This window comes from Coregonus clupeaformis, unplaced genomic scaffold (genome assembly GCF_020615455.1).
Source record: "Coregonus clupeaformis isolate EN_2021a unplaced genomic scaffold, ASM2061545v1 scaf2165, whole genome shotgun sequence".
Taxonomy (NCBI): domain Eukaryota; kingdom Metazoa; phylum Chordata; class Actinopteri; order Salmoniformes; family Salmonidae; genus Coregonus; species Coregonus clupeaformis.
Genome location: NW_025535619.1, coordinates 2501 through 25018, shown reverse-complemented (window position 1 = coordinate 25018; position 22518 = coordinate 2501). Strand labels below are relative to the sequence as shown.

The window sequence follows — 22518 nt, the reverse complement described above, 5'->3', positions numbered from 1 at the left end:
GAAGCACGGGCAGTTATCTTTCCAAGGAAATGCACTTTCTAAATATGATTAGGCTATAGTTTACAACATTGCGTAGAAATAAATATCGATCACCCATATTTCACTATCTGAAAATCTTCACTCTCCTAAAAGGCTATAACAATAGATCAAGAGAAAGTGCAAGTCTCTCCAACTCTGCTCTCTTCAACTACATCTAGCATATTGGTTGATATAGCCCAGTAATACAGATAGACTAATATAATGGGCCACGTGACAAGCTCTGGTAATTTAACCTATTTAAGTTATTTTTGCACATTTTATATTGCCTATAGGGTGTAAAGTTGTTGGGACCATGGCTGGCAAGTGAGCTACGTCACATACGCCTAAAATAACATTGCGGGACTGTGGTTGGGTTTGGGACCAGTCCTTGCAGTAGCAGGTGGCAGTCGGACAGAAAGCCAGCAGGTGCGGTATGTAAGGCTGCAGGTGCGGGCGGGAGCGGGATGAAGAAATCAGCCTTGGAGTACCTTAGAATACTTTGGAACTACCTCGGAATACCTTGAAGACCCTGGGCTAAAACACACTACCGTTTTGAATACAACTCTGCGTTTTATCAATTCTATTGCTGTTGTCACCAACCGATCGACTGGTTGATGTTCAAGGCATTCCTAGTTGATCACCAAACATTTCTGTGGAAAAGCCAAAGCCTTGTCACAGAGTTTCTAAACCAAGAGGCGCAACATAGTGAGACTTCCAGGAACGCTTGCGAAACAGACCAAGCATACCAGGCTGGGGTTTGGGGTTTAAAAAGTGAATGAGAGAAGTGACAAATTCTTTTTCTTGAAATCTAAAGGCACAACCTAGAGTCGAGCCAATGTAGTTGAACATGTTATTTCTACAACCTTGTGATGGTGACAAACTGACACGTTTTCATTTTTGTCAAAAACAACAGTCTGCACATGCGCAGTTCAGCGCGAGACGACCGTTAGACCCGATGAGGTGTTTCTGTGCTTAGCAAGCCCACGTCGCCATGACATCGGAGAAGCAGTTTCTGCTAAATAAATTGGATTGATTGAACATGTGAGGCTAAGCAATGCTTTGCTTCCCCGTTGTGAAGTCACCACAGATAAGGACAACAGCTACATTTTACTCTGTGTGTGTTTGTGTTACACCCTCCACCCCATGTTTCCTCCTTCCCCCTATTGACTAAGGAGATGTGAGGACAGAGAGAATGAGTTGTTAGTTTGCTGATACATTTTCATTCCAGTGTTGTGCCTTTTGAAGGTGTACTGTCACTCACAACATCATAGATAATGAAAATAAGCTACTTGAGGTGATAGGAGAGGCTGTCCATGTTCTCAGGCGGGAAGCTAAGGTCGCGCACACGCATGTACGAAAGCGTGCACACACACATTTGTGTGCTTTCTCTTTCTGTTATGTGCGTGTGTGTGTTTGTGCTTACATGAGTGTGAGAACTTAGTTTCTTTAGCGAAAACACACACGCACACGATGCCCAGGTGGCAGGATATTGAGGCAGTCACCTGTCAAGGAGTTGGCAGCAGAACAGGAGTCTTGTTTAAAGATTCAGCAGGAAGATGGTGCTTCTCAGCTCCTCACAGTCACACAAGGCCATGACTGGCTCCTAACTATCTGATAAGCATGGTGAGTCCCTCAAGAATCACAATCCTCCTTTCCTTTCCTTATTTAACCCTCCTCTCCTCTCTCCTTCCCTTCTTTCCTCACTCCTCATAACTTTCCCTTTATTTTATCCCCTCCTTTCCTCTCTTCTCACCTTCTCCACTCTTTTCCTTTCCTCCTCCATTACCATAGCCACCCTCTATCTCAACATCAGGGAAATCCCTTGAAGAGAGTGCTCTATCAGTAATGCTTTTCTGCTCTGATGAGCAAGGAATCCCTCTCCGTCTCTATATTCGTTCTCACTATCCCATCCCCATCTTTCATTCTCTTCCCTCTGTGAATTTTATGCAGGTTTGGAAGCCGAGGTAAGCTTTCTCACCTGTTTTTCTCACTCCTTTTCTCACTGCGGCGCTGAATGCAATTAGCTAAGGAGAGAAGCACGTCTCTTTCAGCATGGAAGGGAGAGAAAGGGTGAGTGAGCGAGAGGAAGAGAAAGAGCGAGAGAGAGCGAGAGCGAGAGAGGATATTTCTAGTATTGGAAATCATTCTCTGTTATGACCAATCCAACAGCTTTACTCTAAGGCTGTATCAAATCCTTAAGCAATTTGGTAGTTGGCTATATAAATATTATCTACCGTTACATTACTTGTGTGGCCAAATGAGCCAATTGGGAAATAAGGATTAGATGTTGGGTTTTAAATTTAGCCAAGACACTATAATTAATATTATATAATTATATAATTAATGCCACTATAATTAATCCTTTGAGCATGAAAAGATAGTTGATAAAGAAGAGGAAATGGCTACTCCAGTCTTTCACTTTTTATCAGAAACTGCCATTTGACGTATCCATTAGCCTATACGTCATTCTTAGAAAAAACATATGCGAGCGACGAATGCCTGTCTGTACGGCATGTGTGCCCGTGTGAGACCTTGCCGTGTTCTTGCCACTACTTTCAATTTGTACTAGAATTGTACTAGAAATACTAAGACACATACCGTAAAACTTAAATTAATAGCCCGGGCGTTTATTTGCTTAAATCACTGAACAAAACAGGCGCTTATTAGAGACTGGCTTCGATTTCAGCCAGGTGTCTATTTCCTTAATGCACACAGCTTTTGCTTATTTGCATAGTTAATTGTTAAATTCCAGCATTTTAATCATTTTCTATATTTCCTGCACTAATGTGTCATAATTTACACACTGTCACATTTCTTATGCCTCTATAAAAAAAGTTACTTTTCCTTGACAGAATAAGTATTCTCCTCTGACAGTGCATTTTCGGCAGTTCTTACCTTCTCCACTAAGAGCAATTTCTTATTTTCTATAAAACTGCTAAAATTTCTAAAAACCTATTTTTGCTTTGTAATTATAGGATATTGTGTGTAGATTGATGGAAAAAACAATTTAATCAATTTTAGAATAAGTCTGTAACGTAACAAAATGTGGAAAAAGTTGAGGGGTCTGAATACTTTCCGAATGCACTGTAAATGGCAGATAAAGGAGTTGATGTGTTCTGAAAGATGAGACGTTGAGGACAATAATAAATACCGCTTTGATGTCATTAGGGGTGTGAACGTTTAAACATTAAAACCTTTCAATGAAATTGGGATGCTTAACATGAAGAAAAATTGAAAAAAAACTTTTTATTATAAAACTTTTTTTTTACTAAATTAAAATCACATTGCAGCTGGCTCGCCTGCTCTATCTAGTATGTGTTCAGTATTCGGTCTGTTGCACGTAGAATAACCTAGCCTATTCATTGATGATATGCCCTGCTTTAATGAAGTTGCGAGACATTGCAAGCCAAGAAATTGCAAAATACAGCATTCCGTTGTGAGATACAGATTTTGATTGCTGATAGATAGGCCTAGTGCACGGTTCTGACTCCGTTTGACTGGTGGCCAACCTGCCTATACTGTGACCCCACCCATCTCTCTCCGTCCCTCGCTAGCTCGCTATGAAATATGCAAGTGTTTGTGTTCCCGGAAGTGCGGCAACTGAATCTTAGGAATCGATTCCTAGTGGAAGATGTGTTTTCTTTCTACTAAATGTCTTGGTAAGTCATTTAACACGTTATTTTAAAGTACTTTTTTAAGAGTGTGTGATCTGCGCGCAGGCAACTCGCCTAGTGATGGACATTAGTCCAGCTTCAGAAGCCGCATTCCTTTACAGCGACATTCCTTTACAGCGACATTCCTTTACAGCGACATTCCTTTACAAGTAAAATGCCTGTTCATTCACTTCGAAACTCCAGAGATGGTTTCGTGTCGGCATTTAAAAAGCTATAGTGTGCCCTTACAGATAAACAGATATGCCATTGATGAGCCGCTTTAAAGGGTATATGACTGCGGTAGATATAACTTCATTGCCTGGCCCTAGCGGTCGGTCATTAATATATAATAGGTATTATTATTCTGCATTGTGAATTGACGTGGAATTGGATTATTGTTTTCTTATTGTTTTAATGGAAAACATACTTTTTTTTATGGCAGTTTAAACAGTAAGCAAAATTGTCAATTTGTCACATCACTAGATGTCATACAAGCAAACCACACACCCATGAGTCTAAATGTGCACTGCATATTTGAAAACTTGTGTAATCTACAGCATCAACGTTTATGATCACTACGCTTGATCCACAGTTACAAGGATGACATGCATTATACCCTGGGTTGTCCTGGACAGAATGAGCCTATGTATATCATAATAACCAAATATAGCCTATTAATGGCTGAATATAGAGAGAAAGCATGCCAAACGGGACAGTGAGGAAATAAATTACGTTGGACCCTGCACATGCAAGCACACACAAACATGCATGCCTGTGTATCCGTGCACGTTTGTGTGCCTGCCTGTGTGCGTGCGTGCGTGTGAGACTTTCCTTAGTGAAAACACACACGATGCCCAGGTGGCAGGGTTGGCACGAGGAGTGTGGAATGTTCCAGGATATTGAGGCAGTCACCTGCCAAGGAGCAGTAGAACAGGAGTGTCCTTTAAAGATTCAGCAGGAAGATGCAGCTACTCAGCTACAGTCACACGAGGCCATATGATGCTCCTAACTATCTGATAAGCAAATGGCCACGGAAAGATTTCTCTCCATTCTGCTGACAAGTATTATAATTTTTTTATTGATCCATATTTTTTTTTACCATTGTGCTTTAACAGCACCCTCAGCACCCCTACTTCCCATGGCTATGGATAAGCATGCAGTCCCTCAAGCATCACTATCCTCCTTTACCTTTCCTTATTTAATCCTCCTCTCTACTACTTTCCTTCCTCCTCAGCCCTTTCTCATCCTTCCTTCTTGTCCGCTTCTCTCTTCTCCACTACTTTACTCTCTTCTTCCCTCCTTTCCTCTTTCCTCCCTTCCTTTCCTCCCTCCTCATACCTTTCCTTTTCTTGTTATCTCCCTTCCTTTGCTCCCCTCCTTTCCACTCTTCTCTAGCTCTTCTTCTTTCCCCCATCCATTACCATAGACCCCCCCATTCCATCGGGGGCATCAGTACTCTATCAGTAATGATTTTCTTGCTCTGGTAAGCAAGGAATCCCTCTCTCACTCTTCTTATATTTGTTTTTCTATCTCACTCTCAACACCCCTCCCTCTTACGTTCACTTCCCTCTGTGCAATTTTTTGCAGGTTTGGAAGCCTAGGTAAGCCTTAACGTCTAAGTGAGCCTTCGTCTGTTTTTTTCCACTCCTTTTCTCACTCTGGGGCTGAATGCAATTAGCTAAGGGGAAAAGCACATGCCTCTTTCAGCATGGAGGGGAGACAGGGCGAGAGTGAGGGCGAGAAAGAGAGAGAGAGAGTCAGATTTCACTGCAGTCTCGAGATAGGGCTGATAATAGATATTTCTAGCAATGGAAACATTATCCGTTATGACCAGTCCAATGATTTTTACTCTAAGATGATCAAATCCTTAAGCAATGAGACTTGGCTATATAAATATTATCTACCGTTATATTACTTCATCATTTACCTTTATTTTTACCAGAAGTTGAGAGGTCAAATTAGTCAATTGGGAAATAAAGATTAGGTGGCATTGATAATATTAGATGTTGGGTTTGAAATTTAGCCAAGACACAATATACTTGCAACAAATGCCAAGAAATGTATAGTGACCACTGAAACCTCAGTTTAATGTCTCAACCAAAGAATGAGAGTTAACCCTTTTTGGGAATGATATGCCTATAAAACGTCCTTCCCCAATGGTATTATTGTACGCCAATGCTTCCCACTATAACGGATCCTTTGAGCATTAAAAGATAGTTGACAAAGAAGAGGATATGGCTACTCCACTTTCACTTTTCTCAGAAACTGCCATTTGATGTACCCATTACACCATTGATAGAAAAACCATTAGAGGGACGTGTGTCTGTACGTCATATGTGCACATCTGAGACCTTGCAGAGTTCTTGCCAATACCTTCGATTTGTACTAGAATTGTCACTGTTTGAACACAGAACAGTGGCAAACGCTAAGATACATGATATACCTACCCAATATCCCCTCAAACTACAACAAAATTAGGACATAAGGAGAGAGGGTGTGCTTGGTATTGTAGTTCACAGGATAAGAGATCAGATTCTGCAGTGGTCTTTCAGTACCAATCTCTTCCTGATTGTTAGTCCACAAATTGCAGTTTTTAAAGTCATTAATATTTATGACACTACAGAGTCCTCATTCAATTGAAGGTCAAAATAGGGTCCACATATGGCTCTGGTCTAAAGTAGTGGACAATATCGGGAATTGGGTGCCATTTTGGATGCTGAACTTTTAGGCAGAGTTGCAAAGAAAAAGCCATATCTCAGACTGGCCAATAAAAAGAAAATATTAAGATGGGCAATCTGAGATATGGCTTTTTCTTTGCAACTCTGCCTAGAATGTCAGCATCCCGGATTCGCCTCTTCACTATTGACGTTGAGACTGGTGTTTTGCGGGTACTATTTAATGAAGCTGCCAGTTGAGGACCTGTGAGGTGCCTGTTTCTCAAACTAGACACTAATGTATTTGTCCTCTTGCTCAGTTGTGCACCGGGGCCTCCCACCGGGGCCTCCCTGTTTGCGCTGTTCTGTGAAGGGAGTAGTACACAGCGTTGTACGAGATCTTCAGTTTCTTGGCAATTTCTCGCATGGAATAGCCTTCATTTCTCAGAACAAGAATAGACTGACGAGTTTCAGAAGAATGTTATTTGTTTCTGGCCATTTTGAGCCTGAAATCGAACCCACAATGGCTGATGCTCCAGATCCTCAACTAGTCTCAAGAAGGCCAGTTTTATGGTTTCTTTATTCAGCACAACAGTTTTCAGCTGTGCTAACAATTACAAAAGGGTTTTCTAATGATCATTTAGCCTTTTAAAACGATCAACTTGGATTAGCAAACACAACGTGCCATTGGAACACAGGACTGATGGTTGCTGATAATGGGCCTCTGTACGCCTATGAAGATATTCCCAAAAAAAATTTAAATCAGCCGTTTCCAGCTACAATAGCCATTTACAACATTAACAATGTCTACACTGTATTTCTGATCAATTTGATGTTATTTTAATGGACAAAGAAATTGCTTTTCTTTAGAAAACAAGGACATTTCTAAGTGACCCCAAACTTTTGAACAGTAATATATAGTTACATTTTTTATCTGTCATCGTTGCTAGACATAGCACAACCAAAAAAAAAACATAAAATTCAAGCTAGCAGTGACCAAATTCACAGAACAAAATTCAGACAAGGTAACAGCCAGGCATTTTGGAATTGATCCAAAACAAGTGAGAGAATGGCGAAGTCAAAAAGTCAAACTTCAAAGTTTGTCTGTGGATCAGAAGAGGGCGAGACTGCAAGGTGGGGGGAGGAAAAAGGAAAGGAAAAAGACAGGCTCAAATAAGAACTGGTTGTGTTGAGCAAATAAACACCCAGGCTATTAACTGAAGTTTTATGGTATTCATAGACATTCAACCTAACATGAAAGGGCCTACTTTCATCCAGCAGAGTTTCTCCCCCACCCAAATGCAGAGGCCTCTTTGTCCCCCTGCTCCATGGCTTCCCTCTGTGCAGAGGTCACCACAGTACAGTACCCCTTGGACATTCAAAATGACAAGGCATGGAAAGAGTACACAGAGAAGCTCCTCATGGACAATCCAGAGACACTATTTGCTGTCTGCTACTAAAATGGGAATGTAAACAACCTAATCTTCCACACAGACCATCCCTGGGCATGGCACACAGCTATAAGAGCACACTACCCCTCTTTTAAGAGAGAGAGTATTGGCAGAAAATCAGAATACTGGAAAACTGGGACCCTGAGACAGACACCCTCTGTCAACCTGTACAAGAATGGAACAGTGGTGGTGCAGGGCAACTTCATACATTTCCAAATGGACTTCCACAGAATCAAAGCAAGACCCCGGCAGGAGAAGATTTCTCTTGGTGACGACTCCCCCACCCCGAGCGAGTCTGATCACACCTCTTCAATCTGTCCTTTTTTCAAAACACCAAGTGGCTAAACTCTGGTTTCCGAACACTCGGCGTGCCCTGGCGCTGCTGTCAGAGGACAGCTAGGGTCCAACAGCCACATCATAATACACACAGGCACAAACGACCTGAGAGCCCAGCAGGAAAGGGTGGCCACAGCACTCAAGGGAGTGATTGAAAAATCCCCTTCCACTTTCCTCAATGAACAAGTGGTTATCTCCACCCTGCTACCACAAACATACTGCCACCATACAGCAGGTGAATGCAAGCATTTCCCGGGACTGTGCCTCAAAACCTAATGTCTACCTGGCCCACCACTCCACCTTAGACTTGAACAGCCTTTATGACCAGGTCCACCTCTACAAGGCAGCAGTCCCCACCTTTGCCAGGACCCTGAAGGACATCACCCTCAACTGCAGCCCCAGCACCTCACACAGGAGCAACAGAGAAACGAAGAGGAGCAACAGAGAAACGAAAACCCTGCCCAGACCAGCGAGACTCCCCCGGAGGACCTGCACCAAGAGGACCTACACCCAGACCACAGCACCACCAGTTACATCCCCACCCCAACCAGTCGACCTCTCCCCAAACAAACTCTAGCCACACCCTATTTAGGCCCCCCCAGATCAGTCTTATGCCCCTCCCCCCCATGCTCCCCTCCCCTGTAGCAAGGACCTCAACATGACAGCCACACATATGCCCAGGCCATGAGCAGATTAACAGGCCGAACCCCCACTAATACACCCGCCCAAGCCCCATCCTGTGACCTAAGAGGTATGTATCAGAAGCTCAACATGCTCTGCTCACACCTACTGTAATGGTCAGAACCTAAACCACACGAAAACACTAGACACTGGAACACAAAGCATTTACAATCTCATCCGGGAATACACAAGGACTGAGGTCATCTCCCTTTGGCCTAAAGAGAAGGAACCCAGACTTCATAAAAGACATTGGAAATACAGACATTGTCATCCTACAAGAAACATGGAATAGTGGGGACGGACCCACTGGTTGCCCTCTAGGTTACAGAGAGCTGGTAGTCCCATCCACCAAACTACCAGGTGTGAAACAGGGAAGAGACTCAAGGGAAGAGACTCAAGAGACTCAACATTTTACATCTGGCTAGAAATTAATAAGGAGATTAAACAGAAGAAGAGAAAAATCCTCATGTGTGCTACCTATATACCCCCCCAATAGAATCCCCATACTTTAACGATGACAGCTTCTCCATCCTAGAGGGGGAGATCAACCATTTCCAGGCCCAGGGACATGTACTAGTCTGTGGTGACCTAAATACCAGAACTGGACAAGAACCTGACACTCTTAGCACACAGGAAGACAAACACCTATCTGGAGGTGACAGCATTCCCTCCCAAATATGCTCCCCTAGACACAACTATGACAAAACAACCAACAAAAAAAGGGTCACAACTCCTGCAACTCTGTCTCACACTGGGTCTGTACATAGTCAATGGTAGGCATCGAGGGGACTCTTACGGTAGGTACACCTATAGATCATCCCTTGGCAGTAGTACTGTAGATTACTTTATCACTGACCTCAACCCAGTCTCTCAGAGCATTCAGTCAGCCCACGGACACCCCTATCAGATCACAGTCTACTTGAACAGAGCAATACTCAATCATGAGGCATCAAATCCAAAGGAAGTACATAATATTAAGAAATTCTACAACCACCTAAAAGGAAGCGATTCCCAAACCTTCCATAACAAAGTGATCATCTACAGAGAGATGAACCTGGAGAAGAGTCCCCTAAGCAAGCTGGTCCTGGGGCTTTTTTCACAAACACAAACAGAGCCCCAGGCAGCAGCACAATTAGACCCAACCAAATCATGAGAAAACAAAAAGATAATTACTTGACACATTGGAAAGAATTAACAAAAAAACTGCGCAAACTAGAATGCTATTTGGTCCAGAATACCTGACCACTGTGACTGACCCAAAATGAAGTAAAGCTTTGACTATGTACAGACTGCCGTAGGCAGACCTGGCTCTCAAGACAAGACAGGCTGTGCACACTGCCCACAAAATGAGGTGGAAACTGAGATGCACTTCCTAACCTCCTGCCAAATGTATGATCATATTATTGACACATATTTCCCTCAGATTACACAACCACAAAGAATTCGAAAACAAATCCAATTTTGATAAACTCCCATATATATTGGGTTAAATACCACAGTATGCAATCACAGCAGCAAGATTTGTGACCTGTTGCCACAAGAAAAGGGTGACCAGTGAAGAACAAACACCATTGTAAATACAACCCGTATTTATGTTAATTTATTTCCCCTTTTGTACTTTAACTATTTGCACATCATTACAACACTGTATATAGACATAATATGACATTAGAAATGTCTATTCCTTTGGCACTTTTGTGAGTGTAATGTTAACTGTTCATTTATTGTTTATTTCACTTTTGTTTATTATCTATTTCACTTGCTTTGGCAATGTAAACATATGTTTCCCATGCCAATAAAGCCCTTTGAATTGAATTGATAGACAGTGAAAGTGAGGATAGAGGAAAGAGATGTTCCGGCTTATGGAGCATCACGTTTAATATAATGCACAGATTGGATTGATTTGGGCTCATGGCCTAACCCCATTGTGAGTATGAAACTAATTTCAGTAACTCAGTTACTGACATCTCGGCAATGACACACACACACACACACACACACACACACACAGGTGAAGAAAATACACTGATGGTCGGATAGATAGACAGAGACTTCTGAGGTCTCCACTCATGAGCAACAGAGGAGAAACACACTACAGAGAACACCGCAATGCCAGAGTCATGTTCATTAAGCAAAAATAGAGGCAAAAACATACGCCCTGAACTTGAACATTGGTGACAGCCTAATTCAATGTCCATTTTATCCCCTTTTACACCAACTGACCGTGAGCCATTTCCAAGAGGATTCCTGTGCTAGTGTCCCAGTTGAATCAGCTCTCTGCCAGACATCAACCCAGTAAAGCTGGTAAACACCATCCTATATTGTTGTGCCCTACTACCCTAATAATCACCCAGTCATTACATAATTAATACATCCTACAGATAGGCGTGTGTGTGTGTGTGTGTGGGGGGTCTTGCTTATCAACCAAAGGTGATTTCATCACCTCTAAAGATCCCCTGTCACTTTACCATGCGTGTCCGTCCGCCCCCCACACACACACACGCGCCTATCTGTAGGATGTATTAATTATGTAATGACTGGGCGGATACGCATGGTAAAGTGACAGGGGATCTTTAGAGGTGATGAAATCACCTTTGGTTGGTAAGCAAGACCCCCCCACACACACACACACACACACACACACACAGTGTGCTCTACATGCTGAATCTGCTGTCCCACACAGACAGACAACACTAGAGGCAGAAAATACAACACCACGGAATATGGAATTAATATCAAATTATATTAGTATGCCAAACGAAGGCTATACCGATATATTCCCCGAAGAACAGTATGTTCAAATATGTTCAAAACTAATGACACATCAAAGCTTTAGAGAGCATAGATTTGGGGAATTTATCAGGGATGTCTACTAATGACCTATCTATCTAAATAGTTTTCATACTAATATCAATATCAATGGATATTATTGAACAAGGAAAGTAGGCCATTTAGACAGGGTGTCTGAGAATAAGGAGTTTTAAGTTGGACTAATCCATCTTTTGGCTGGTCCACTGTGGCTCTTACCAGCGCAGGGCGATCTTGATGGGCGTGGTGAGGCAGGAGGTGAAGAGGTCAGCGGGGAGGTCAGGGTTCATGGGTAGAAGCTCTGAGGCCTCGCAGGCTGCCAGCTGAATACAGTTCTTCATGGAGGGGGGCAGAGGCATCTGGGCCAGGGGGTGGTTGGGGTTAATGGCTGCCACCTGGAAGAGGACAAGAAGACTTGGATTGGAGATGAGAGGCTAATAGAGGGATATACTATACAGAGACACAGGTCAAACAAACAAGATACAGACGGACATAGACAGGTGGCAGACCGATTTCACGCTATCCCGTCTGAATAAAATGCTAATAAAAAAAGATAGATTAACAGACAAACAGAGAACACCAGGGCAAAATAGAAAAGTAAAGAAAAAACAAATACTAAAAAACATTTGCCCTTGACCTTTCCCCCTCTTACTAGCTCTGACTTTACTGATTGCTACGTTATTTAGGAGAAATGTACTTACTATGACTGATATGTGGTTGTCCAACATAGCCATATTAAGATGAATGCACCTACTAAATGACTAAAATGTAAATAAAGTCAAAGAGCGAAAAAGAGGTAAACGGAAAGAGAAATAACAGTCAGAGTAGACAAAGAATAAGATGGCAGAACAAGAGAGAAGGGAAAACCAACCAGAGACGGACACAGGGCAAGAGAAAGATGACCAGACAAAAGAACATGAACCGAACCAACAGAAAAGGTGAACAGACAACAGAGATAATAGGCCAGAGGGGTGTACAGGTCGGAGAAAGGGAGTGAACACCTTCAGGTCATTGGATCCCTCTCACTGCTCTAAACTTCTGCTATCATCCGGTAATGAGATGTGGAGGAGAGCTTTTGAAGTTCAGGGCGGCGGCGGTGTTCGATAGCACAGTGTCCTCTGAACAAACAGCCTCTGGAGCAGATATTGGCTAATGTGATATTATCATTCTGGGGAGTTGGACCGCCTGTACAATGCCCTGAATACAAAGGTGTGTGAGAGACAGTGTGTGTGGGGAATGGAAAGGTGTGTGTGTACGTTTGTGCCTGAGTGTATGTATGTGTGTGAGTGTGCGTGTCTACTCCTGTATGGGGGTATAGATCCACCCAGACCTGGTTTAATGTCAGCCTGCCTTAGGCTGTTTGTGGAGGTGGTGGTATTTCACTTGATGACCTCGGAGCGCTCCTTTCCCCACCCAGGGCTGTGTACCATGGACTCCCTAGGCTTATAAATACTTTACAGGCTGATGACTGAAGTGCTTGTACTTTTGAGCTTCAAATGTGTGAGTTCTGCCATAATTCAAATTCTGGTGCAGCCTAAATCTCCCAATGACTAACAATACGTGACTTAAGTCCGAGTTTCAGGCAAGGATCTCCAGATTTGATTCGGCCCCTGGGGATCATTTTATACTGATGGCATAGCTGATGCATGTGATGGAAGGGTGCAATACAATTTAAAGCACTGTCGCTCTAGCCTTATGATAGCTAGCTTCATGGTAGATGAATAGTACCACGTCTTGAAGAGTGTGACTCTTCATTGCACCCTGGAGATTGAGATTTAACTGCCACTTCTAGTACCATCCCATCCGTGAGAGAAGAGGGACATTTTCTGTTTTTAAAAACAGTGCTGTGCCAAGCTGGCTATAATAGCTGTGCAGGGAGTAAGTGAAAGGTCTTCTCCAAAGTGTCAACCCAAACACTTACATACAGTGCAGTAGACCAGGGACACATGCCCACTCGATCAGACACAGAACCTCTTCTCTCTATATCCTCACATCTCCTTAGTCTATAGGGAGAAAAGGGAACGTGCGATACACACATGCAATGCACTCAAAGACAAGCGTCACACACAGCATCACACAATCTGGAAAACGTGAGGAGAAAATAGCTAAATTCTCCCCACACTCAACTCCTCAACATCTGATGCAAGGCATGGTAAACCTAGGCTTACTAACGCCACTTACGCATGTGTGCAGACGATGGAAGGCTGGTACTATTTTCCTTAGGGCCTAGCTGCTAAACACACACTGAAATGCAACCAGACAGACAGACCAGCATTTTCTCCATATTTTTCCCTTGGTGAGGCTCAAATTCAACATTCCAAAACGTTCAATTGAAATCAACAGAGGCATGAAAAGTGTGTGTGTGTGTTCCAGTGTGTTGTATGATTATACATTTCAGTTCAGGGTGCAACAGAGCTATGTGCAGAAGACCCACTCCACCTAAGCAATGGTAAGAAATACTCTGAACCTCAACACTACATGATAAGACAGGATGAGTCCTACCAGTTATAGAAACATACAGGGAATAAGTCACTTCTAAATCAGTAGAACCATAGTGAAACCCCTTCTGGATCTAGAGCGCTCCTCTCTAATTGTAGCTTGTTATAATGAGGAGACTCCAGAGAAAGGAAACTAAACGTAGGACCTGCAGCTAGCCAACGTCTCAGTGTGATATCTACGTGTCTCTTCATTGATTTTAGGTACACACACATAAATAACACTATTAAACCGACAGCTCTGCTCAGATCTGTCTAGATTAATAGGGACATGTGTGTGTGCTTGCGTATGTACACTGTGCATGTCAGTGTCTCGTACGATTACATCTTCTCTGTTACTTCTTAATGATGAAATGGGGAATGTTACACAAACCAAAGCAACATGGATATTTTAACTACTCTGTAATGCATGATGTTGGATCAACAATGGTGGAACAATATTGTTACACAAATCATTTGGGATATTGTGATACGGGTACACAATACACCTTATGGTAAATACCACATTACAGCCAAAACCGGCTGCTTTTCGGTAATTAACATATTAGCATATTCTAATCTCACAAATTTGCATTACAATCAGCATGGAAGGATTTTATTTTCATCACACTGGGGTATGTGAATTTTTTAACTGACACCAATTCACAGAACTAATCATACTGTATGGGGGGTATGGGGAGGGGGGAGGGGGGTTGTTAACACGTGCGCGCTCACACACACACACACACACACACACACACACACACACACACACACACACACACACACACACACACACACACACACACACACACACACAGAGGGAGAGCAAGGAGACAACATAAAACACACACTCAAACAAAGCCTATACAATACACACACATGCACGGACACACACAGAAGTGTGCATTGACTGAGAACAGATATACCAACACAGACAAATGCACACAGATGCACAACAAAGATAAAGGGCACACACAATCAGACTCCATCCACCCAACAGAAAGCGCACGTACAGACACACACACACACACACACACAGTCATTTCCGCACAACAGATAATGCAGTGAGCATCATATTGCTGACTCCATACAGTAAGTTCTAAAATATTTAGCAGGAAGTGGACTGCTCATAACAGAGCACTCAGACACCACACCCCTACTGAAGGTTGCATGTCTGTTAAGAGAGAGAGAGAAAGAGAGATGGTGAAAAAACACCTCCCCCTCATTCCGCACCACTCCCCCTATTTCCCGGTAAAAAAGGCCCTTGGTGGGATCAAGTCTGTCCCTATGTGTGTGTGTGTGTGTGTGTGTGTGTGTGTGTGTGTGTGTGTGTGTGTGTTTTGCGTGTGTTTATGAGAATGCATGCACATAAGGTTGTGTGCGTGTGAGAAGGCGTGGGCGTGAACTGGGGCCACCCTCTTCCTGCAGAGCGTTATGCTGTAGCAGAAACAGGGATGGGAAAGGGAAAGATGGGGCGAGGAGGAGAAGAGGAGAGGGACTCCCTGCCTGGGTACTATCATGCATCTTTAATAGCCTTCCGGAACTTCCTCCCTCCCTCTGTCTCTCCTTCCTCTCTTTCTCTACCTCCCTCCCCATCCTATTTCAATATTCCTCTTTCATCTATCCCGCTCTCTCTTTCCTCTCCCTCCCAACTACCATTCATCTTTCCAACCCGCTCTTCCTGTTGCTGTGCAGGTGGGGGAGAGATGCACTGAGGTGTAAAGTGGAGCCATTTTGCCTTCCGCCAGCTGATTGATGTTATGTAACTTGGCCTAGTTCTAACACAGAGGGTTAGGAAGCTAAAAGCAGTGTGGTCTAATGCAGAGGTAACCCAACTGTTCTGTGTTGTGACCCAGAAAAACTGTGTGTTTTGAATACAAACTGACCGAAGACATCAGCCTTGAACTGACCCACTAAACACAAAACATATTGCCTTTTGCATATTGGCACATATTTCACAATGTCACTTTTATTGAAGACCAAGACACATACTTACATCATGCCACATTCAATTACATTTTTAAATAGTTTGTTCACAAACTCACTGGCCAGTGGCTACAACCTTCCACTTGAGAGCATAGCTAAGCTAGCATGGAAGCGTGGAGAGCTTTAGCCCATAGTGACCCACAGAGAACCCTGATTGGTCAATTCCACCAACACTTTTAACAGCTGAGGAGTGAAGGCTCCTCTCTCTATCTCTCTATTTCTTCCTCTCTCTGGCACTCTGGCTCTAGACCTCTGTTGCCATCTCTCCCTCCCTCCTCTCCCTTTTTCCCTCTTCCTTGTCCGCTCCCTCTCTCTCCCGCCTATCACGCGCTTACAGCTTTAAGTGTTATTGATGGGCCGCTGGGCCTTCTCTCCTCTCCTCTGTCTTTCCATCTCTACATCCCTCTATCGGGCCATGACACCTGCTATCTCAGCCTGGGAGTAGGGCAGAGGAAGTCTGGATGGACGGATGGTGAGAGGAGAGAAGCTGTGTTGCTGGTATTGAACTTAGCGTGACTGCATGGTGAAGGACGAGTCTCCTCTCTCGGTCTTTTTCTCAGTCTCTCTAGACTGCATTGTAACACATGTTTTCCGTCCTTCGCCTCTCTGCCATCCCTTCCTCTCCCACTTCTCTTTTCCCCTACCTCGCTTTCTCACTTCCTCCCCCTTTCTCTACATCTCATCCATGAATAATTGAACTGCGTGTTATACATGCACTTGAGATGCCATGGCCAGTAAGAAGAAACAGTGGAATAAAGGGGATGGAGGGATGGTTGGGGGGGGAGATCCTAACCAAACCAAAACACTATCATTAATTCATTTAGCTCCAGCTGCCTATTCCCTGGCTGGGATCAGAGAGAGGAGATTGTGAAATGCTTCTTTCATTCAAAAGATTTAGCTGGCTTGCCATTTGGAATTCAACGCACATTATACACACACACAAACACACATCCCTTGGTCTTGCTGCGGGAGTGGTTGTGTGTGTATGGGGGAACTCTGTGTGTGTTTACGTCTGTGTGTGTGGACAGTGCATTCGGAAAGTATTCAGACCCCTTGACTTTTTCCACATTTTGTTACATTACAGCCTTATTCTAAAATTGATTAAATTGTTGTTTTTTCTAAATCTACACACAATACCGCATAATGACAAAGCAATAACAGTTTATTTATTTATTTAATTTTTTATTTATTATATTTAGAACTTGTTCTCAACTGACTTACCTGGTTAAATAAAGGTGAAATAAAAAAAATTATATACATATATTTTTATAAATTAAATATAACATTTACATAAGTATTCAGACCCTTTACTCAGTACTTTGTTGAAGCACCTTTAGCAGCGATTACAGCCTCAAGTCTTTTTGGGTATGACGCTACAAGCTTGGCACACCTGTATTTGGGGAGTTTCTCCCATTTTTCTCTGCAGATCCTCTCAGGCTCTGTCATGTTGGATGGGGAGGTGTCGCTGCACAGCTGTTTTCAGGTCTCTCCAGAGATCGGGTTCAAGTCCGGCCTCTCGCTGGGCCAATTAAGGACATTCAGATAATTGTCCCGAAGCCACTCCTGCATTGCCTTCGCTGTGTGCTTAGGGTCGTTGTCTTGTTGGAAGGCGATCCTTCGCTTCCGGGCTGAGGTCCTGAGCACTCTTGAGCAGGTTTACATCAAGGATCTCTCTGTACTTTGCTCCGTTCATCTTTCCCTTGATCCTGACTAGTCCCAGTCCCTGCCTCTGAAAAACATCCCCACAGCATGATGCTGCCACCACCATGCTTCACCGTAGGGATGGTGCCAGGTTTCCTCCAGACGTATTGCTTGGCATTCAGGCCAAAGAGTTTCATCAGACCAGAGAATCTTGTTTCTCATGGTCTGAGAGTCCTTTAGGTGCCTTTTGGCAAACTCCAAGCGGGCGGTCATGTGCCTTTTACTGAGGAGTGGCTTCTGTCTGGCCACTCTACCATAAAGGATGATTGGTGGAGTGCTGCAGAGATGGTTGTCCTTCTGGAAGGTTCTCCCATCTCCACAGACGAACTCTGGAGCTCTGCTCTGTCAGAGTGACCATTGGGTTCTTGGTCACCTCCCTGAACAAGGCCCTTCTCCCCCGATTGCTCAGTTTGGCTGGACGGCCAGCTCTAAGAAGAGTCTTGGTGGTTCCAAACTTCTTCCATTTAAGATGGAGGCTGATGGTGTTCTTGGGGACTTTCAATGCTGCAGACATGTTTTGGTACCCTTCCCCAGATCTGTGCCTCGTGCCATCCTGTCTCTGAGCTCTACTGACATTTCCTTCGACCTCATAGCTTAGTTTTTGCTCTGACATGCACTGTCAGCTGTGGGACCTTATACAGTGGGGAGAACAAGTATTTGATACACTGCCGATTTTGCAGGTTTTCCTACTTACAAAGCATGTAGAAGTCTGTAATTTTTTATCATAGGTACACTTCAACTGTGAGAGACGGAATCTAAAACAAAAATCCAGAAAATCACATTGTATGATTTTTAAGTAATTAATTTGCATTTTATTGCATGACATAAGTATTTGATACATCAGAAAAGCAGAACTTAATATTTGGTACAGAAACCTTTGTTTGCAATTACAGAGATCATACGTTTCCTGTAGGTCTTGACCAGATTTGCACACACTGCAGCAGGGATTTTGGCCACTCCTCCACACAGACCTTCTCCAGATCCTTCAGGTTTTCGGGGCTGTCGCTGGGCAATACGGACTTTCAGCTCCCTCCAAATATTTTCTATTGGGTTCAGGTCTGGAGACTGGCTAGGCCACTCCAGGACCTTGAGATGCTTCTTACGGAGCCACTCCTTAGTTGCCCTGGCTGTGTGTTTCGGGTCGTTGTCATGCTGGAAGACCCAGCCACGACCCATCTTCAATGCTCTTACTGAGGGAAGGAGGTTGTTGGCCAAGATCTTGCGATACATGGCCCCATCCATCCTCCCCTCAATACGGTGCAGTCGTCCTGTCCCCTTTGCAGAAAAGCATCCCCAAAGAATGATGTTTCCACCTCCATGCTTCATGGTTGGGATGGTGTTCTTGGGGTTGTACTCATCCTTCTTCCTCCAAACACGGCGAGTGGAGTTTAGACCAGAAAGCTCTATTTTTGTCTCATCAGACCACATGACCTTCTCCCATTCCTCCTCTGGATCATCCAGATGGTCATTGGCAAACTTCAGACGGGCCTGGACATGCGCTGGCTTGAGCAGGGGAACCTTGCGTGCGCTGCAGGATTTTAATCCATGACGGCGTAGTGTGTTACTAATGGTTTTCTTTGAGACTGTGGTCCCAGCTCTCTTCAGGTCATTGACCAGGTCCTGCTGTGTAGTTCTGGGCTGATCCCTTACCTTCCTAATGATCATTGATGCCCCACGAGGTGAGATCTTGCATGGAGCCCCAGACCGAGGGTGATTGACCGTCATCTTGAACTTCTTCCATTTTCTAATAATTGCGCCAACAGTTGTTGCCTTCTCACCAAGCTGCTTGCCTATTGTCCTGTAGCCCATCCCAGCCTTGTGCAGGTCTACAATTTTATCCCTGATGTCCTTACACAGCTCTCTGGTCTTGGCCATTGTGGAGAGGTTGGAGTCTGTTTGATTGAGTGTGTGGACAGGTGTCTTTTATACAGGTAACGAGTTCAAACAGGTGCGGTTAATACAGGTAATGAGTGAAGAACAGGAGGGCTTCTTAAAGAAAAACGAACAGGTCTATGAGAGCCGGAATTCTTACTGGTTGGTAGGTGATCAAATACTTATGTCATGCAATAAAATGCAAATTAATTACTTAAAAATCATACAATGTGATTTTATGGATTTTTGTTTTAGATTATGTCTCTCACAGTTGAAGTGTACCTATGATAAAAATTACAGACCTCTACATGCTTTGTAAGTAGGAAAACCTGCAAAATCGGCAGTATCAAATACTTGTTCTCCCCACTGTATATACAGGTGTGTGCCTTTCCAAATCATGTCCAATCAATTGAATTTACCACAGGTGGACTCCAATCAAGTTGTAGAAACCTCTCAAGGATGATCAATGGAAACAGGATGCACCTGAGCTCAATTTCGAGTCTCATAGCAAAGGGTCTGAATACTTATGTAAATACGTTTTTTAAATTTTTATATATACATTTGCAAAGATTTCAAAAAACCTGTTTTCGCTTTGTCATTATGGGGTATTGTGTGTAGATTGATGAGGATACAAAAAACAAAAACAGAATAAGGCTGTAACGTCACAAAATGTGGAAAACGTCAAGCCCTCTGAATACTTTCCGAATGCACTGTATATCTCTCTCTGCCACCCACCTCCAGCTCCTGCTCTCTCTGCAGGGCGAACTGTTTGAAAGACTTGACGATGATGCCTGCGTTGGAGCAGTCGTAAACGAAGATGGAGGGGCTGCCCATCCACGTCTGGAGGTCGTACACAGACAGAGGGATGTACTGGGTATAGTTCTACAGGACAGACAGACAGGATGGGGGGTTATTACACATGTTGATACACAACATTAGATGACATGTTATAGCCACCTACAATCCAGCATACAAGTAGTAAATAGAAATCTTCTCTGTACTACTAGTTCATTCTACCAGCAATTATTTTTTTTATCCTTGTCCAAAATGAGTTTAAGATGTTGCCAAATACTTCCATCCTCTTTCATTACCAATAATGAAAGGAAGAGGGGGAGATATGGTTTTAACTGCACAGCTGCTTCCCAATTCACTTTTTGGATTGGATGAGGGGAAGCAATGAATGTCCTGGTGCTGTTTCTGACTACTGTACTGGGAGATACTCTGTGGTGGTGTTTTTAGGAGTTGGATCAGAGGGATCAATGGTGCCTTGGCACACCGTAGCAGACAGTAGGCAGCAGGGCTGGTTTTATAGGACTCATCATTAAGGGGAATAAAGAGAGGAAGAGGAGATGAGAGGAGGAGAGGCTCTGGGGTGTACTGGGGAGAGGCAGTGCCCAAACCATGACAGGAGCAGTGTGTCATTTAGAGTGGGTATTTTTTTGTGTGAGTTGTCCCAAAAAATAATGTATTTCTGTAATAACTATTTTTGTTGGTGTGGGGGTGCGTGTGGGATAACTTGTTTAAGTCTAATATCAGTGATCCAATGGACCCTGTTAGTGTGGGTTTGTGTTTATTCAACGATCAGACTTTATTTGCGAGTCTGTGACTGTAGAGGCAGATGTGGAAGTCATCATTAGACGTGTGTGTGTATATATATATATATATATATATATATATATATATACATATATACACACACACACAGTTGAAGTCGGAAGTTTTCATACACTTAGGTTGGAGTCATTAAAACTCGTTTTTCAACCACTCCACAAATATCTTGTAGAGAAACTATAGTTTTGGCAAGTCGGTTAGGACATCTACTTTGTGCATGACACAAGTAATTTTTTCCAACAATTGTTTACAGACAGATTATTTCACTTATAACTCACTGTATCACATTTCCAGTGTGTCAGAAGTTTACATACACTAAGTTGACTGTGCCTTTGAACAGCTTGGAAAAGTCCAGAAAATGATGTCATGGCTTTAGAAGCTTCTGATAGGCTATTTGACATCATTTGAGTCAATTGGAGGTATGTGGATGTATTTCAAGGCCTACCTTCAAACTCAGTGCCTCTTTGCTTGACATCATGGGAAATCAAAAGAAATCAGCAAAGACCTCAGAAATGTTTTTGTAGACCTCCACAAGTCTGGTTAATCCTTGGGAGCAATTTCCAAACACCTGAAGGTACCACATTCATCTGTACAAACAATAGTATGCAAGTATAAACACCATGGGACCACGCAGCCGTCACACCGCTCAGGAAGGAGACAAGTTCTGTCTCCTAGACATGAACGTACTTTGGTGCGAAAAGTGTAAATCAATCCCAGAACAACAGCAAAGGACCTTGTGAAGATGGTGGAGGAAACAGGTACAAATGTATCTATATCCACAGTAAAACGAGTCCTACATCAACATAACCTGAAAGGCCGCTCCGCAAGGAAGAAGCCACTGCTCCAAAACCGACATAAAAAAGCCAGACTATGGTTTGCAACTGCACATGGGGACAAATAGCGTACTTTTTGGAGAAATGTCCTCTGGTCAGATGAAAAAATATATAGAACTGTTTGGCCATAATGACCATCGTTATGTTTGGAGGGAAAAGGGGTTGGCTTGCAAACCAAAGAACACCATCCCAACCGTGAAGCACGGGGGTGGCATCATCATGCTGTGGTGGTGCTTTGCTGCAGGAGGGACTGGTGCACTTCACAAAATAGATGACATTATGAGGAAGGAAAATTATGTTGATATATTGAAGCAACATCTCAAGACATCAGTCAGGAAGTTAAAGCTTGGTCGCAAATGGGTCTTCCAAATGGACAACAACCCCAAGCATACTTCCAAAGTTGTGGCAAAATGGCTTAAGGACAACAAAGTCAAGGT

At 43.4% G+C, this 22518-nt stretch overlaps 1 protein-coding gene across 1 annotated transcript in view; it reads right to left on the bottom strand.

The window, feature by feature from the left end:
• Window positions 1–22518, bottom strand: part of LOC121534011 (regulatory-associated protein of mTOR) — a gene marked incomplete at both ends in the record, with an annotated part of 87362 nt that overhangs the window by 63150 nt on the left and 1694 nt on the right. The window contains 2 exons of the mRNA XM_045219229.1: window positions 11821–11996; window positions 20373–20519. Coding sequence (XP_045075164.1) covers window positions 11821–11996; window positions 20373–20519 — 323 coding nt within the window. The remainder of the gene's footprint in view (window positions 1–11820; window positions 11997–20372; window positions 20520–22518) is intronic.